Below are 19,562 nucleotides of genomic sequence, written 5' to 3'. Positions count from 1 at the left end.
TGTCATGAATAAAGTCACATCTTGTATGCTTTATGCTGCCTTTGCCTCATCTTAACTTTCATTATTGTTGACTTCCACTCTTCGAACCCTCCAAAATGTACATTATTCCAACTTCGAAAATTGTTTGTACAGTATAGTAATGTTAGTGTCCTTTTGTCAGGTTGTTTTTGGCGAGCTAGCTTTGTTAATTTCAAGAGATCTGAAAGCCAAATTATATAGACACGCACAAATGTGCACAGCTTACTCCAGGCAATACCCACACAACATGTTTAGGCAATACGCATGCGCAAAACAAAATATGAAAATCGGTTCAATACAACAAATAAAGCTACTTCAAGCTAGGCAAGGCAGCAATGCCAATATAGTGACCCTGTCCATTAACAGTGACTGGAGTCATGAAATGCTGCACTCTAAGGATTTTAATGGCATTGAATGGATGGAAAGAAAGGCACGAATACCCTGGCACCTTTTCTGAGGTTGTGATGCACTTTTAGCAAATGTACAGTTGTGGCCAAAGGTTTTGAGAATGACATAAATATTAATTTTCACAGTCTGCTGCCTCAGTTTTTATGTCGGCAATTTGCATACACTCCAGAATGTTATGATGAGTGATCAGATGAATTGCAATTAATTGCAAAGTCCATATTTGCCATGCAAATTAACTGGATCCCCAAATAAACCTTTCCACTGCATTTCAGCCCTGCCACAAAAGGACCAGCTGACATCATGTCAGTGATTCTCTCGTTAACACAGGTGTGGAACAGTAATGGAGGGTAGTTTTAAGTTCCTCGGTGTACACATCACAGACAAACTGAATTGGTCCACCCACACAGACAGCATCGTGAAGAAGGCGCAGCAGCGCCTCTTCAAGCTCAGGAGGCTGAAGAAATTTGGCTTGTCACCAAAAGCACTCAAACTTCTACAGATGCACAATCGAGAGCATCCTGTTGGGTTTATCACCGCCTGGTATGGCAACTGCTCCGCCCACAACCGTAAGGCTCTCCAGAGGGTAGTGAGATCTGCACAACGCATCACTGGGGGCAAACTACCTGCCCTCCAGGACACCTACACCACCCAATGTCACAGGAAGGCATCAAAGCTGGGACCGAGAGACTGAAAAACAGCTTCTATCTCAAGGCCATCAGACTGTTAAACAGCCATCACTAACACAGAGGCTGCTGCCTACATACAGACTCGAATCATTAGCCACTTTAATAATGGGAATTGATGGGAATTGATGTAAAAATATATCACTAGCCACTTTAAACAATGCTACTTAATATAATGTTTACATACCCTACATTATTTATCTCATATGTATACATATATACTGTACTCTATATCATCTACTGCATCTTTATGTAATACATGTATCACTAGCCACTTTTACTCTGCCACTTTGTTTACATACTCATCTCATATGTATATACTGTACTCGATACCATCTACTGCATCTTGCCTATGCCGCTCTGTACCATCACTCATTCATATATCTTTATGTACATATTCATTATCCCTTTACACTTGTGTGTATAAGGTAGTAGTTTTGGAATTGTTAGCAAGATTACTCGTTGGTTATTACTGCATTGTCGGAACTAGAAGCACAAGCATTTCGCTACACTCGCATTAACATCTGCTAACCATGTGTATGTGACAAATACAATTTGATTTGAGTGTTGACAACGGCAAGGCTGGAGATCACTCTGTCATGCTGATCGAGTTCGAATGACAGACTGGAAGCTTCAAAAGGAGGGTGGTGCTTGGAATCATTATTCTTCCTCCGTCAACCATGGTTACCTGCAAAGAAACAAGTGCCGTCATCATTGCTTTGCACAAAAATGGCTTCACAGTCAGGGATACTGCTGCCAGTAAGATTGCACCTACATCAACCATTTATCGGATCATTAAGAACTTCAAGGAGAGCGGTTCAATTGTTGTGAAGAAGGCTTCAGGGCGCCCAAGAAAGTCCAGCAAGCTCCAGGACCGTCTCCTAAAGTTGATTCAGCTGCGGGATCGGGGTACCACCAGTACAGAGCTTGCTCAAGAATGGCAGCAGGCAGGTGTGAGTGCATCTGCACGCACAGTGAGGCGAAGACTTTTGGAGGATGGCCTGGTGTCAAGAAGGGCAGCAAAGAAGCCAATTCTCTCCAGGAAAAACATCAGGGACAGACTGATATTCTGCAAAAGGTACAGGGGTAAACAGGGGACTGCTGAGGACTGGGGTAAAATAATTTTCTCTGATGAATCCCCTTTCCGATTGTTTGGGGCATCCGGAAAAAAGCTTGTCTGGAAAAGACGAGGTGAGCACTACCATCAGTCCTGTGTCATGACAACAGTAAAGCATCCTGAGACCATTCATATGTGGGGTTGCTTCTCAGCCAAGGGAGTGTGTTCACTCACAATTTGCCTAAAAACACAGCCGTGAATAAAGAATGGTACCAACACATCCTCCGAGAGCAACTTCTCCCAACCATCCAGGAACAGTTTGGTGATGAACAATGCCTTTTCCAGCATGATAGAGCACCTTGCCATAAGGTAAAAGTGATAACTAAGTTGGTCGGGGAACATAACATCAATATTTTGTGTCATGGCCAGGAAACTCCCCATAACTTAATCCCATTGAGAACTTGTGGTAAATCCTCAAGAGGCGGATGGACAAACAAAAACCCACAAATTCTGACAAACTCCAAGCATTGATTATGCAAGAATGGGCTGCCAGCAGTCAAGATGTGGCCCACAAGTTCATTGACAGCATGCCAGGGCAGATTGCAGAGGTCTTGAAAAAGAAGGGTCAACACTGCAAATATTGTCTCTTTGCATCAACTTCATGCAATTGTCAATAAAAGCCTTTGACACTTATGAAATGCTGGTAATTATACTTCAGTATTCCATAGTAACATTTGACAAAAATATCTAAAGACACTGAAGCAGCAACCTTTGTGGAAATTAATATTTGTGTCATTCTCAAAACTTTTGGCCATGAGTGTATATATTGAGCATCAAAGCCACCAGAATCATTGAGAAAACATACACACACATGGAAACACTCAGTCACATGCATGCACTGTCTCTGGGCTTTTCATCTCAATCAGATCCTGCTTAAAACATAGACATGGAATGTGCCACATCCTTCACAACACAGGGCAGTCTCCTGGATGCGAAGAGGCCAGGGGTGTAGAACGTTCTGCTAACGTCCCAGATGGTGTGAATGACTGGCAGGAAATAGGTGTGACCAGTTGGATAGAGGTGTAAACATCCCTGCCATGCTCCCTCCCTCTGTTTATTAGCATTGGATGAATGCAAGGGCTGGTCTCTGAATTGGTGCCAAATGAGCACCCAGCAATGACCTTTGAATAGCACTCTTTTTGCACACACACAAGATGATAGGAAGCAGTGAACACACGCTAATACTTGATCCATTTCGGGGACTGTCTTGTAGTGTTGCATTATCTGATGTGCATTAGGGAACGTATACCATAGTTACCTCACAAGGTGCAGAAACAATGGAGTAAACATTGAATAATTTAAACCGTACATTCTTCAGGGGAAATGAAAGTTGAATTGTAAGACATTCCTGACTATCACCAGGTTTATTATACATTGTATTGTGCCTGTCCTGGCTATGCCCAGATTTTTCCCCCCAGCATCTGTGATGGCAATTGATTCCAAAGTGTGCTACCATACTAACCTCAGTCTAGCCATACACAGCAATTTGTATGCCGACTGACAGAGAGAAAGCCTCCTACTCAGACGGCCCTGGGGCTCACAACCTTTTTTAAATTTAAAAAAATTACATTTCAGTCATTTAGCAGATGCTCCTATCCAGAGGAGCAATTAGGGTTAAGTGCCTTGCTCAAAGGCACATCAGATATTTCACCTCGTCGGCTCGGTGATTCGAACCAGCGGCCCTTCAGTTACTGGCCCACACAGCTATATCTCTGTTGCACTGATTGACATATTGGCACTGATTTCATGCTTATGCTGGAATTTTGTGCTTACGCTTACAACGATTTAAAAGGTTGTTTTGGTCATGGTACTGAGTGGCTAAGAAAGAGGTGGCAAACATTGAGCTCTTGACCATATCACGTGATGCATCTGCTATGATGTGTTCCATAGGTAGCTTCCTTTGGGTGGTTTTTAAAACTACCTGTTAAGTGGTTGAATTATTTATATGCCAGTTAAGGTCCTCATGGCTAAATAGGAAACTAAGTTAGATATCAATGAAAATGTCAAAATGAACAGAGATGTTACTGTGGGTAAAAATAGCTACCCTTTTGCTCTCTGCCAACTTAGTCGAGATTTAGAGTAGAACCAGCTGTCATCCGTTTATGTGGCCCGACCTTAACTGTATTCACTATTTTTGTTATGGTCTTTTAGCAAAAACTATAGCAAGATAGTGAGTAATTTAGGAAAGATTGTTAAAGGTTCAAAATATTGATGACAACAACAGATGTTACATTTATTACAGCATATTGTTACAACCACTAAACGATGGTAACATTTTGAATGACTGTTAAAACAACCAATACAAGATTGTCAATTATATTAATATGGCATAAGTAATGACAAATGATTGTCAACAAAAACATGTCAGAACCGAAACAATTTCATAACGGATTCCTCTTTGCAACTTCTATTTCCATCGTCCGCATGCACCAAAAGCAATGTTTGGATTCGATGGTGCAGAATACGACACTGCCAACTTTGTGTAATCTAAAACCAGCGCATGTAGTGCCACCGCGTATATTTTACATCAATCCTACTCGCATCATATACTATACCTGTAGGTTATACACTAAGCACAGTCGGTCAGAATCGTATTATCGTTTAATTGTTATCAAATAGTTATAATCTAGTCTCAGGCCCCATTATGAACTTTCGGACAAGATGCAGTCCGTTTTAAACATGTACCGTTACAGTTGCGCAATAACAATAAGCATTGACTTTACCTTTGGATAGAGAAAATTCAATCGTCGCCTCTAGTGCTTTGCCGATCACATCTTTATGTGGCAAATCCTTCTCATTCAGTTTAGAGGGTTAAGGTTTGCTTCTACGAGTAAACTTCAATGCTCAATAAGTAACGAAGGAGGTCCATCCGATACTGAGCGCACCGCTTGAGTTGATGTTATTGCGCAAAGACAGTACCCGTCTGAGGCAGACTGACAGTCAATGGAACCAATCAATGTAACATTACAGCATAGCAACATTGTGCCGATTGGCTACAGATGGTAATGGCTGACCAATCGTTGCGCGGAGAAAAATAAGTGCCTACTGTCCATTTCGCATACGTGTGGGGGTCCGCAATAGCAGAGTTCATAAACAGAAACGCTTTGCACACTTTGTGTCTCAGTAAGCCTACCAATTAAATTTACCAGACAACACGGACAAATTGCAAGATTGTTTTTTTTTAATGTCATGATGGACAAATAGGCTACATACATGACGGGTAGACAGCTCAACAGCAAACGTTGTACCTGCAGAACAATATATTTATTTAAGCATTGTGTGTAATACAAGTTGGAGGCATGCATGATCATGCCACCCATACATACCAGGCCTGAAGGACAAAAGGATATTAAAAAAGATACACATGCCAAGCATTTTAAATGACAGGATTATTCATCTTTCTGCAAGGTAAATAACAAATGTTTTGTTAGAGAACTTTCTCATGATGCCACACTCAATAACTTGGTTAATAGCGACATCTAGTGCTGTGCATTCATCTAAGAATTCTGTGGCTAGGCTTCACATAAACGTTGCATGCCATTTAATTTATTGATGACTAACTGTAATGTGTGATATCACCCTTATATGGTGGTCTGAACAATGATCCTAGCACAATAACAGTGAATAAAGCCAACAAACAAGGATCAATAAAATGTCATTTATTCTCTCCTTAAAGGCCCAGTGCAGCCACAAACGTGATTTTCCAGTGTTTTATATAGATGGCCCTTTAAGTGTAAGAGCTGAAAATACAGCCTGACAACCCTGTTAAAAAGATACCATGAATAACCTAAGATCAGAGAACAAGATTTTCATTTGAAATATTTCCAAGTGGAGACGCAGTTCTATGCAGATCAACACCTTTCTCCTTTTGAGATTGCCATTCATAATCAACTAACCCAGCACAATTCCATTGAACTCAAAATAGTATTTTAGGGGATGAAACAACACTAGGCAAGAGAACACGGTCCAACTGACTCAAAGTCATTTTAAAAACTAACCTTGCAAATAAGTACGAGAGTCACATTGCGGTGCTATGGTGTGAGCTGGGATTACTGTGGAGGAAGAGGGCTGGCACGCAGGATGCCTCTGAGGACCTTGTAGCTGGCCAGGGGCTGGTTCTCTTTAGGTGGGTAGCATGGGCCACGGTCTGTGACATAGGAATAGGGGAAACGTAGGACCCACAGGCCATCGGAGGGCAGCACCAGCTCTGTCCGCTCGGGGTGGAACACTGGACATGGAGGGGGGCCGGGTTGGACCTAAGAACAAAAAGAAGAGGGGCAGCGTTTTACAGTTAACATTAATCAAGCATTACATCTCTCATTAATCAACAAAGGGACTATTTGCCAACACAAAATGCATCTCTACACAGCATATTGCTACACTAAGGACTCACAATGAGTTCAGTTGAAATTGTAATGACAGTTTAGCATAACAGCTTGTCTATCAAGATAGGTAAGTCAATTCCTCTCAAATATTCCTGGTGACAAACACCAGTTGATAGGGAAATGTATGTCAGGGAAATGTATGCCAGGTAAGTGTACCTGTGGGTTGAGTGTTATCTCCAAGGGGGCGTCAGGGACCACAATGTAGAGGCGCGCCAGCTGGGCGTAGTGGGTCTTTAGGCCACGCCCCTGGGCTGGAGAGGGAATGTACAGGGGCATGTCTGTGTTCAGGGCCCTGGTGGCCGGCTCTTTGGCCCCTCCAGGCCCCAGCACTTTCACCACTTTATCAGGTCCTGAGCTGAGGAAACGCCGGCCCCTACTGTCCTCGTACTCAAAGCCCACAAAGGCCCGGGCCACGTCATCCCGCCTGCGTCCCCGACCAAGGCCCCCTGCACTCCCTCGCTTCCCCGCCACGGTTTTGTTGGGGGCCGGCCAGGAGGAGGGTCCCCCATCCAAGGGCTCAGTTAAGCCCACCTCCTCTTCAGAGCGGGAGCGAATCACCACGTCCCAGGGCAGGAGGAAGGAGGAGCCAGGCAGGAAGCCTGGCTGCTCCAGGCCAGTGTGGGGGTTGTAGGTCTTAGCAGGGCCAAGCTTGACCAGCGACCAGCTGGAGAACTTAGGCAGCAGACCTTTGGAGCAGCCTGAGTGGAGCATGCCTGGAAGGTACTCCACAGTGGAGGCCTGGCGATCCACCAGGCTGGGCCTCTTCTCCTGGCCCTCACCGCCCCCTCCATCTCCATAAGGCCCTAGGCTGTCAGTGGACTGGCCCAGGCTGAGGGCCAGGCTGAGGCTGGTGCTCTCTCCGGGGGTGTGGGACACTGGGTGGGACGCTGGGATGCTCTCCTTTAGCCTCTCCCCCTCTGATGGCCCTGACCCAGGCTCTGACGGTGGGACTGGGACTGGGGCAGCCACCTCAGTGGGTCTGGGTGCTTCTTCACAGGCCGGGGCTGGGTCTGGGGTGCTTGGCTGGAAAACAGGAAAGTCGATCCTCTCCAGCTTCCCGCAGCATTTCTCCTCAAACATCTAAAAGGCAACAGAGTGAGACAAAGTTTAAACAAGACTGAAGTACAATTGAATAGATTTTAAAAGAGATCATGGGGTTATACTGGTGTCCTCTGTAGAGATCGGTTAAAGCGGATACTAACTTGGTAGAAGTCGTAGTTGGCAGCTTGGATGTCAAAGGGGTCCTCACGAGGGGCTTGCTTCCGGCCACAGTTACACGAGCTAGTGGAACGCCCCCTGCTGTTGTGGTTGAGGATGGGCGGGTTGCGGTCCATCTCTGGCTTCTCATCTGCAGATGACAATGGCCTTTTATCAACTGATTTGGTCACCTCATGCATCCTCTCACAACCCAAAATAAATGTGTAACGTCATCAAAACAAATTAAGTTGTGCAATTATTATATAGATAACAATAAGTAGCATATTGTTTTTTATATATATATATATATATTTTTTTTTTAAATGTGTGCATGTTTTTCTCCTCTGACAAAACAAACGCTGATTCAAAGGGGGTGTGGCAGATTTTAAAACCTTCCGCGGTAAGATATATGACTATCCCCGATGAAAGGTGGATATCGAGGAGAGGCGGACACTTCCGTTTGCCTACTAACAAATTGACACACTCCTCGACCACTTATCAGTTTGTGTCACAGAGGACAGCCTTTTGCCCAAATGAGAAAACCCCATAGAAGACAGTTTGCCATAATAAACACCACAATTCAACATTGATATTCTGAGGTACACTGACCGCCAACTCTGTTGATACCTGTTATGATACCTTTCATTTGTGTAATAAATATTTTAGAAATTATAGTAACAGTAGTATGTTCTGTACAGTGATTGAGGCTTTACCTGGCTGAGGCAGCAGGTGAAACTTGTGCACACAGTGTTGGTCTGTCAGACTGCGCTCTTCACATAACTGATGCCCATTACTCCAGAACTTGTAGCAGTCCTCATGCAACTGCAAGGCATAGCGCTGAAAAGCTACACCGCGTGCATGCTGGCTGTAGACCCGAAGTGCTTGTGTCAGTTGGTTTTTATGCACAGTGGTGGTATAGTTATGGGGAAGGTTAGACTGGTAGGCGCTATGTGCAAGTGGCAGGGCTTTCTGGCAGCGGTTCTCAGAGAACTTGGCATCTGCGTCCAGGAAACCTTCCAAAAACTTAAGCTGACTCTGCACTTTGACAGCCAGCTCTGCAGTTTCCTCCTCTGTGTTGGCTATCATGACCTGATGCAGCCTGTAGGCCACTTGTGCCCATTTGGAGTAGGTTGGCAGCTCAAAATGAGAAGGCTGCGGATTGCGACCAACGCTGTCATCAAAGCCTTTCTTGGTCAACACCAGTTCGACATGCTGCCAAAGGAACTCCTTCAGATTACAGTCTACTAGTTGCCCCCCTGAGAGGCTGCTGCTTTCTACATTGAAGGATGGTTGTCTTGCAGAGTGACGCATTTGTTGGTAGCGCCTGGGTCCAGACACCGAGGTGCTGGTGTCATTTTCCCTCAGGGCACAGTTGGAGCGCAGCTGCCCTAGCACGCCTGCCACTGGGTCCTCCTCTGGCCCAGGCACCACGTAAACAAACGCTTGGTTAGCAGGGACAGTGAATAAGCAATTACTGCTCTGGTTGGTGAGGACCCGACTTTTCCGGAAAATGCGATATATCTGGTCTTCCAATGCATGCTGGAGGCGTCTCCTTGGCGAGTGTTTCTTGGGCTTATCAGGATTTCCCCCAGAAGGGTCTGAACCATTTCCAGCATAGCTTCGCAGGGCTCCATTCATCTGGAATACGAATAGCAGGCGAGGAGGACAGGGCCGGCAGTTCACCTTCCATTCTTTGGATATGGTGGAATCCTTGATTGCAGCACGTAGTAGTGGCAGAACTTTCTGGCGAAGTGCATCCAGAGCACGGAACAATCGGTCATAGGTGACATCAAAACAGCATGTCGGATGGACCAGTAGCAGGACATGGCACAACGAGAATAGGTAAAGCAATGCTAAGCAATGCTGTTTATCTGCTCCTTTCCAGAATTCGTGCGCCTCCGAGTGTCCGACGCCCGTACTCAAAGACTCACACGCCCACAAAAGCTGTCGGTTGTCACAAACTGAAGTTAGCACCAGATACAATACGCGGTTTTCTTGGCTGTAGTACGCCTGAATCAAGCTTCCACTGTTGTGATTGTCTGTCTCATCCAGTCCAAATAGTGGATAGATGTGCTTGTCCGCGAGCGTGTTGATTAGAAACTCTTTCGGTGATCCGGGTAGCATTGCAGTCTTACCGAATATACCAAGTACACAGAGACCTTCATCTTTGTATAATGGATCCTCTATTACTTCTGATTCTAGAAGCGCTCCCACACTCACGGGCAACGCCATTTTTTCCGCTCATATCATGGGGAAGATAAACAGCTGCGCACAAGGCCACTTTCCGTGAACACAAGTAAAATGTTCCGTATAGAAACTATACTTCTGTGGTAGAAACAAGATACATTTTCTGTGTCACTTTTTACCCTTCCAGCAACCAGAACAGGTACATTTATTTATTTTGTTAATTTATTTGCTGTTTCCTAAACATGTCTAAAATAAAATAAATTCTTATAAACACAATATTGGTTCAAATACTTTAAAAAACAATGTGCTCAATGTGAAAGAAAAAAAGAAAATCAAAAGATAATGCAAGAAGCTTTTTGGAAAAAGTAACATAACGTGAAATAGCTCAAACAGAGTCCCCAGTCAATGTAAAAATTTCCAAACATAGACCCTCAGATACATTTATAACGGTTAAAATCAACTTCCTCATAGAAAATATTAAACTGAAACCACATTCAAACCAAGTGATGCTTCTCACTCATTCCAAGTAACAGATTGTTTCAACTACGTGTTCAGATTATCTCAACTACTGCCTTTTAAATCTAAGTATTGCTCACTTAACACCCTCCTTGGTTTCACGGTTCCAAGAAGCATGCAGTTGAGGCGTGTTGGGATTGACCAAACCTGTTTGATACAGTGTGGCGGTCAAAGTTTTTACAGAAACTGCTTGCCTTTAGAACTTTTATGTCCGTTTTAAAATTGTGGTCCAAGACAAGTGTTTCCTCTTTTCATCCTCAATCTACCTAGCATTTAGTAACTCATTCAGCAATGGAAAAAGTATGAAATAATCCATTCAGCAGTGGAAACCAGAAAGTGCTAGGGAATGTGCATTGTGCCAATAGTTACATCTATAGCTTGCATACCATCCTCATTACAACACTGGAACTTTTCATCATGGCAGCTGCCTTTCCGTTACATTTGAACTAGTCTCGGTCGACATCTGTGTATACATCAACAAATGTCTCAGTTTTGATCAAAGCTTTCGTTGAGATTCTTTGCCTTTGGAGACAGTCCTCGTGGTAAGGCACTCTGAGGGGATAAAGAACAATATAAGTGGTGACAAAGGGGACACACCTTTAAACCACACATGCATAAGACACACAGGCTCTGTAAAGATTGATCTACCTGGAACTTGCATCGCAGGGCCTGAGTCATGATGGGGGTGAGGCCAGTGCCCGTCTCCATATTCTCCTTATCAAACAGAGGAGTGCCACCAGGACTCCTAAAGAGTAGAGAAATACTTCTAGTCAGACTCAGCTCTCACTTGATGATAGTCCTTTGACTTCCTGTTCAGGTAACACAAGAACCCCAGAATAAAGCACTTGAGTGTTGAAATGCATTACCTATTGATTTGAAACCTTTTCTGCTGTGTACGCAGATTCATAGGGCTTTTGGTAGGTGTTCTAGAGTGGGAAATAACATTTGATAATCTCCACAATAACACAACATAAATCCAATCAGAGAAAACAAATGTTTCAAAAACTGTTCTTCAATCCTGGTGTGCAGGCTTTTGTTCCAGGCCTGATAAACCTTATTAAATTATCATAACTGGCCTGGGGGAAAAAGCCTGGACAACATGTGGTGGGTCCCCAGGATGGAAAACAAATGGCAGCCAATTAAGAAATATGAGATAGGTTTACCTGCCAAAGCGAAGGCGTTTGAGAAGTTTAGGGGGCAGTTGGCAGTGGGATTGTTTCAGACGGACATTCTGCAGGTCTGCCACAGTGACCAGCGGGGCATGCATCTTCTCTGGAGTTCTCTAAAATAAAAGACAGACCCCTTTTTCAGACAATGGCCTTGTTGTACATTCTTATGCTGGAAATGCAAGAAAGAGTCAGGCACATTACTGCATACTATGTGGGAGTGTCCTGTGGAGCTTCCATTTTGTACAGGTGGAAGCAGAAATTACTTTGAGTATGCTAAGGTATATGCATTGCTTACCTTTGATTTCACTGCTGACAATAACCTTTCTCAGTTTAACAGCCTGTAAATCCCTGAGGGTCACAGCCACCAGTATGTCCTGCTTCTCCTTAGTGATAGAGAGGTCAGATCATAGGAGAGAATACATTTTACATTTGAGTAATTTATGAGACACTCTTATACAGAATGACTTACGGTAGTGAGTGCATACAGTACATTTTTGTACTCGTCCACAGTGTGGAATTGATCCCACAACCCTGGCGATGCAAGCACCATGCTCTACCAACTGAACCACATGGGACAGAAATCTATGACCACCAAATAAAATAAAAAAATGAAAGATGAGTTATTAAATTCTTACCTTTTGAGTATTGGAAGCCACTCTTTTTTTTAGGGATGTAGGGTTGCAGGAAAGTGTTGGATGTAGGAGGAAGAGGAGGTGGTGGTGGTGGTGTGAGAGCAGGGTGAGGGTCCACACTGGAGCCACAGCCTAATGGAAGAAGGGTAGGAGGAAACATTGGACAGACTGAACTACCAGCAACAGTCCCATGGCAGTGGCATCCAGTCTTGCCACCCTGCTGAAACAAGATAGGCTTTGGTGATGTAGTACTGCATGTGGCTTTTTGTCACATGATCATACCATGAGGTAGGTTCAGATGAGTGTAATGGTTGGTGTCTCACCTGAAGAGCAGAATGCAAGGCACCCATCTCCCTCTGCATCTCAGCCATTTGATTCTGGAGGGTCTCTTTGTTTGGCATACCCCCACCAGAATATATTTTTTTTCAAAAATCCAGCAAATGACTGCAATAGATAGATGAAAGTAGAAATTGGGTCAGTGTAACTGACATAGAGGCAAATGTTTGGGAATGAAATCTAACATAACATTTTCCCTCAACCAAAACAGCCCTGTTAGAAACATAGCCTTGCTGTAGAAACTTACCTGGCTCAGGTTGTTCCTCCAGATTTGGAATATCCTGCCAAATGCCAGCAGCAGCAATCTGACACCCAGTAAAGGAACCCATTTCTTCACATTCTTTACAGGGGGGTCTTCTAGTTGCGCTGGACTGGTTTGGGTGATTGGGTCACAATTTCCAAGTCTAAAGAAAATACACACAGAATGATAAGGGTTATGAGTTGATAGGATTGTCCACCCTCTTGTGCATGATCATTCAGCCAGCCATAGATTCATGTTGACATTGTAGACAACCAGTGTTTCCCCTAGGATTTTTTTCCAGCAGTGGTGGGGTAGTGGGGGTGCATTGCTACTAGTGTTAGCACAATGACATGCTAGCTGTTCCCACAGACTTCCAGTCATTGAGTTAACAACTATATTTAAAAGCATGTGTTTGCAGGAATACATTATATACAGTGCCTTGCGAAAGTATTCGGCCACATTGAATTTTGCGACCTTTTGCCACATTTCAGGCTTCAAACATAGATATAAAACTGTATTTTTTTCTGAAGAATCAACAACAAGTGGGACACAATCATGAAGTGGAACGACATTTATTGGATATTTCAAACTTTTTTAACAAATTAAAAACTGAAAAATTGGGCATGCAAAATGATTCAGCCCCTTTACTTTCAGTGCAGCAAACTCTCTCCAGAAGTTCAGTGAGGATCTCTGAATGATCCAATGTTGACCTAAATGACTAATGATGATAAATACAATCCACCTGTGTGTAATCAAGTCTCCGTATAAATGCACCTGCACTGTGATAGTCTCAGAGGTCCGTTAAAAGCGCAGAGAGCATCATGAAGAACAAGGAACACACCAGGCAGGTCCGAGATACTGTTGTGAAGAAGTTTAAAGCCGGATTTGGATACAAAAAGATTTCCCAAGCTTTAAACATCCCAATGAGCACTGTGCAAGCGATAATATTGAAATGGAAGGAGTATCAGACCACTGCAAATCTACCAAGACCTGGCCATCCCTCTAAACTTTCAGCTCATACAAGGAGAAGACTGATCAGAGATGCAGCCAAGAGGCCCATGATCACTCTGGATGAACTGCAGAGATCTACAGCTGAGGTGGGAGACTCTGTCCATAGGAAAACAATCAGTCGTATATTGCACAAATCTGGCCTTTATGGAAGAGTGGCAAGAAGAAAGCCATTTCTAAAAGATATCCATAAAAAGTGTTGTTTAAAGTTTGCCACAAGCCACCTGGGAGACACACCAAACATGTGGAAGAAGGTGCTCTGGTCAGATGAAACCAAAATTGAACTTTTTGGCAACAATGCAAAACGTTATGTTTGGCGTAAAAGCAACACAGCTCATCACCCTGACCACACCATCCCCACTGTCAAACATGGTGGTGGCAGCATCATGGTTTGGGCCTGCTTTTCTTCAGCAGGGACAGGGAAGATGGTTAAAATTGATGGGAAGATGGAGCCAAATACAGGACCATTATGGAAGAAAACCTGATGGAGTCTGCAAAAGACCTGAGACTGGGACAGAGATTTGTCTTCCAACAAGACAATGATCCAAAACATAAAGCAAAATCTACAATGGAATGGTTCAAAAATAAACATATCCAGGTGTTAGAATGGCCAAGTCAAAGTCAAGACCTGAATCCAATCGAGAATCTGTGGAAAGAACTGAAAACTGCTGTTCACAAATGCTCTCCATCCAACCTCACTGAGCTCGAGCTGTTTTGCAAGGAGGAATGGGAAAAAATGTCAGTCTCTCGATGTGCAAAACTGATAGAGACATACCCCAAGCGACTTACAGCTGTAATCGCAGCAAAAGGTGGCGCTACAAAGTATTAAGTATTAAGGGGGCTGAATAATTTTGCACGCCCAATTTTTCAGTTTTTGATTTGTTAATTTTTTTTGAAATATCCAATAAATGTCGTTCCACTTCATGATTGTGTCCCACTTGTTGTTGATTCTTCAGAAAAAAATACAATTTTATATCTTTATGTTTGAAGCCTGAAATGTGGCAAAAGGTCGCAAAGTTCAAGGGGGCCGAATACTTTCGCAAGGCACTGTATATATACAGTACCAGTCAAACGTTTGGTCACACCTACTCATGAAGGGTTTTTCTTTATTTTTACTATTTTCTACATTGTACAATATTAGTGAAGACATCAAAACTATGAAATAACACATATGGTGTCATGTAGTAACCACCCCCCCAAAAAGTGTTAAGCAAATTCTTTGAAGTAGTCACCCTTTTCCTTGATGACAGCTTTGCATACTCTTAGCATTCTCTGGAATGCATTTCAATTAACATGTGTGCCTTGTTAAAAGTTAAACACGAGTAATGGACATTAGACAGGTGGAAATCTGTCTTTTCGTCTTGACTCCAAATTTGAGATTTTTGGTTCCAACCGCTGTGTCTTTGTGAGACGCAGAGTAGGTGAACGGATGATTTCTGCATGTGTGGTTCCCACCGTGAAGCATAGAGGTGGTGTGATGGTGCTCTGCTGGTGACACTGTCTGTGATTTATTTAGAATTCAAGGCACGCAACCAGCATAGCTACCACAGAATTCTGCAGCAATACGCCATCCCATCTGGTTTGCGCTTAGTGTCATTATCATTTGTTTTTCAACAGGACAATGACCCAACACACTTCCAGGCTGTGTAAGCGCTATTTGACCAAGAAGGAGAGTGATGACCTGGCTTCCACAATCACCAGACCTCAACTCAATTGAGATTGTTTGGGATGAGTTGGACCGCAGAGTGAAGGAAAAGCAGCCAACAAGTGCTCAGCATATGCGGGAACTCCTTCAAGACTGTTCGAAAAGCATTCCAGATGAAGCTGGTTGAGAGAACACCAAGAGTGTACAAAGCTGTCATCAAGGCAAAGGGTGGCTACTTTGAAGAATCCCAAATATATTTGGATTTGTCTAACGCTTTTTTGGTTAATATATGATTCCATGTGTTATTTAATAATTTTCTTCACTATTATTGTGCAATGTAGAAAATAGTACAAATAAAGAAAAACCCTGAAATGAGTAGGTCCAGTTGAGGTCGGAAGTTTACATATACCTTAGCCAAATACATTTAAAGTCAGTTTTTCACAATTCCTGACATTTAATCCTCGTAAAAATTACCTGTCTTAGGTCAGTTAGGATCACCACTTTATTTTAAGAACGTGAAATGTCAGAATAATAGTAGAGATAATTATTTATTTCAGCTTTTATTTCTTTCATCACATTCCCATTGGGTCAGAAGCTTACATACACTCAATTAGAATTTGGTAGCATTGCCTTTAAATTGTTTAATTTGGGTCAAACATTTCAGGTAGCCTTCCACAAGGTTCCCACAATAAGTTGGGTGAATTTTGGCCCATTCCTCCTGACAGAGCTGGTGTAACCGAGTCAGGTTTGTAGGCCTCCTTGCTCGCACACGCTTTTTCAGGTCTGCCCACAAATGTTCTATAGGATTGAGGTCAGGGCTTTGTGGTGGCTACTCCAATACCTTGACTTTGATGTCCTTAAGCCATTTTGAAACACAACTCTGGAAGTATGTTTGGGGTCACTGTCTATTTGGAAGACCCATTGGGACCAAGCTTTAACTTCCTGACTGATGTCTTGAGATGTTGCTTCAATATATCCACATAATTTTCCTACCTCATGATGCCATCTATTTTGTGAAGTGCACCAGTCCCTCCTACAGCAAAGCACCCCCACAACATGATGCTGCAACCCCCGTGATTCACGGTTGGGATGGTGTTCTTCGGCTTGTAAGCCTCCCCCTTTTCCCTCCAAAACATAACGATAGTCATCATGGCCAAACAGTTCTATTTTTCTTTCATCAGACCAGACATTTCTCAAAAAAGTACAATCTTTGTACCCATGTGCAGTTGCAAATCGTAGTCTGGCTTTTTTTATGGTGGTTTTGGAGCAGTGGCTTCTTCCTTGCTGAGCGGCCTTTCAGGTTATGACGATATAGGACTTATTTTACTGCACCAAAAGTACGTTCACCTCTAGGAGACAGAATGTGTCTCCTTCCTGAGCGGTATGGTGGCTGCGTGGTCCCATGGTGTTTATACTTGCGTACTATTGTTTGTACAGATGAACGTGGTACCTTGGAAATTGCTCCCAAGGATGAACCAGACTTCTGGAGGTATACAAAAACAAATTCTGAGGTCTTGGCTAATTTCTTTATTTTTTCCCATGATGTCAAGCAAGGAGGCACCGAGTTTGAAGGTAGGTCTTGAAATACATCCACAGGTTCACCTCAAATTGACTCAAATTATGTAAATTAGTAGCCTCTAAAGCTATGACAATTTTCTGGAATTTTCCAAGCTGTTTAAAGGCAGTCAACTTAGTGTATGTAAACTTCTGACCCACTGGAATTGTAATACAGTGAATTATAAGTGAAATAATCTGTCTGTAAACAATTGTTGGAAAAATAACTTGTGTCATGCATAAAGTACATGTCCTAACCAACTTGCTAAAACGATAGTTTGTTAACAAGAAATTTGTGGAGTGGTTGAAAAACGAGTTTTAAATTACTTCAACCTAAGTGTATGTAAACTTCCGACTTCAACTGTATGTATGTATGTATGTATGTATGTATGTATGTATGAACTAAAATGTTGCAGTGATGACAGCCATAGATTGACTCACTGTGTCGTTGCAGGTGTGATGATGGGCTCTTGTGTTTCCTGAAGCCTTTTACTCATAACAGCCCAGCGTCTGCTGCTGGCCCTCTTCTTTCTTTGTCGCAGGAAGGCTTTGCTTGGTCCCTAAAGGCACAGTGAAGAGAGTCGGATTCAGTTACATTTCAAAATATGTATGGGTTCGTGCACAAGTTTCTTATTCATACTGAACATAAATATAAATGCAACAATGTAAGTGTTTCATGAGCTGAAAAAAAATAGCATTATGTAACATGGCCCTTGCAGAACAAGGGAAACAACTACTACAAGGTCTCAGAGCGAGTGACATCACCAACTTGAAACGCTATTAGTGACCACCCCGCTAACTAGCTAACCATTTCACACCGGTTACACTTACACATGTGCACTTTGTTCTGGGGACAATAAAAGGCCACTCAAAATGTGCAGTTTTGTCAAAACACAATGCGACAGATGTCTGAAGTTTTGAAGGAGTGGGCAAATAGCATGGCTGACTGCAGGAATGTCCACCAGAGCTGTTGCCAGAGAATTTAAAGTTAATTTCTCTACCATAAGCCACCAACATCGTTTTAGAGAATTTGGCAGGACGTCCAACCGGCCTCACAACTGCAGACCACGTGTAACCATGCCAACCCAGGACCTCCATATCCGACTTCTTCAGGACCAACGGTATCATCTAAGACCAACCACCCGGACAGCTGATGAAACTGAGGAGTATTTATGTCTGTAATAAAGCTCTTTTGTGGGGGAAAAAACGAATTCTGATTGGCTGGGCCTGGCTCCCAAGTGGGTGGGCCTATGCCCTCCCAGGTCTACCCTTGGCTATGCCCCTGCCCAGTCATGTGAAATCTATAGATTAGGGCCTAATTAATTAATTTAAATTGACAGATTTCCTTATATGAACTGTAACTCGGTAAATTGTTAATTGTTGCATTTATATTTTTGTTCAGTATATTTTACACACCAAACTTAAATTTACACACACTTGTAATGTTGTGGGTGCAACACACACACTTTTAATGTTTTGGCTGCCATGGTATTTGGGCAAGATCTAATTTTTCAAACTAACGTTAGCCAGTCATGTTTTCTTTAGGCAGCCTATAACCTAGGTCCAATAATTGAGTATCTTAATTGTAACCACAACTCGCTAACCTAACAACAACAAACAGACGTGTCTAGTTATATAAAATAGTTATATATATATATATATAAATAAAATGTTTTTATTTATTTTTTAAACAGGCTAGCCGATTAAACTCAACTTCACGATTTGCGATGCAGTTGATTGGCGACTAGTGTGGACAGACAATAGCTCCGACGTCACATACAATTCCGTTTTTATTAAAAACGACATGGTTCAGCACGCAAAGAATAGCCCGCAATTACACACAACATTGTTGATTTTATGTGACGTCGGCGCTCTAGTGCGCCCACACTAGTCACAGCTCAACTCCATTGTAAATCGTGGAGTTTAGTCTGTTACAAGCAGGCTGGACTAACTGCTTTTTTTTATACCTACATCTACAAAACTGTTTTAAATAATCAATATAAGCTGTCAACACATTCTGCTTCATCAGCCAAACGAATGCATAGCTATACAAATTAGTTTTGCTGCACATAATGCTAGCTAGCTAACGTTATTCGTGGCGGTAGTTTAATCCAGATGTCTCATTTTTTGCCTATTCACGCAAATGAACGTTAATGACATTTATATCTGACGTTACATACCCATGATCCAGCCATAAAACCGTATTCAAACTAGAGAATACAAAATATATGTGTACAATCTTTGCTCATAAACAACAAGCAAAGATTTTCACCCCCAAAAAAAACATTCCGGAAACGTATGACAAACAGCTGGATGAAGACGTACGTGGATAGGCTACTGAATACGGATGCGTTCGTAAATTCCCTCTGACATCCTGCTCCGATTTCTGAGCGCTCTCGTCTGAGTGTGTGAGAGCGCAGAATATAATAACTGATGAATTTACGAACGCTCAACATCCGTTGAATA

General features: G+C 42.8%; 1 protein-coding gene, 1 long non-coding RNA gene and 1 pseudogene across 2 annotated transcripts; all 3 read right to left on the bottom strand.

The window, feature by feature from the left end:
* Positions 1 to 404: 404 nt before the first annotated feature.
* LOC135538979 (uncharacterized) lies at positions 405 to 5,123 on the bottom strand. The gene is made up of 2 exons (XR_010455518.1): positions 4,950 to 5,123; positions 405 to 1,797 (listed from the first exon to the last, which is right to left on the bottom strand). It is a non-coding gene; the product is annotated as an uncharacterized LOC135538979 (long non-coding RNA).
* A 746-nt stretch (positions 5,124 to 5,869) lies between these two features.
* LOC135538983 (nonsense-mediated mRNA decay factor SMG8-like) lies at positions 5,870 to 10,115 on the bottom strand. Its single transcript, XM_064964861.1, has 4 exons — positions 8,522 to 10,115; positions 7,814 to 7,959; positions 6,768 to 7,691; positions 5,870 to 6,482 (listed from the first exon to the last, which is right to left on the bottom strand). The coding sequence occupies exons 1-4, from the start codon at positions 10,038 to 10,040 to the stop codon at positions 6,276 to 6,278; spliced, it is 2,796 nt and encodes a 931-aa protein (XP_064820933.1). The 5' UTR covers positions 10,041 to 10,115; the 3' UTR covers positions 5,870 to 6,275.
* A 48-nt stretch (positions 10,116 to 10,163) lies between these two features.
* On the bottom strand, positions 10,164 to 19,418 carry LOC135538984 (proline-rich protein 11-like; annotated as a pseudogene).
* Between the last annotated feature and the right edge of the window lie 144 nt (positions 19,419 to 19,562).

The sequence above is a fragment of the Oncorhynchus masou genome, unplaced genomic scaffold (genome assembly GCF_036934945.1).
Source record: "Oncorhynchus masou masou isolate Uvic2021 unplaced genomic scaffold, UVic_Omas_1.1 unplaced_scaffold_6___fragment_2___debris, whole genome shotgun sequence".
Lineage (NCBI taxonomy): Eukaryota > Metazoa > Chordata > Actinopteri > Salmoniformes > Salmonidae > Oncorhynchus > Oncorhynchus masou.
This window is presented reverse-complemented; position numbering and strand designations above follow the sequence as displayed.

What these genes read in the sequence shown, in the direction of transcription:
- LOC135538983 (XM_064964861.1), bottom strand. Translation starts at nt 10,040, where the DNA reads ATGGCGTTGCCCGTGAGTGTGGGAGCGCTTCTAGAATCAGAAGTAATA. An exon ending in TCACCTGCTGCCTCAGCCAG is followed by an intron (nt 7,960 to 8,521) that starts GTAAAGCCTCAA and finishes TGTCATCTGCAG; the next exon opens with ATGAGAAGCCAGAGATGGAC. An exon ending in CCAACTACGACTTCTACCAA is followed by an intron (nt 7,692 to 7,813) that starts GTTAGTATCCGC and finishes GTTGCCTTTTAG; the next exon opens with ATGTTTGAGGAGAAATGCTG.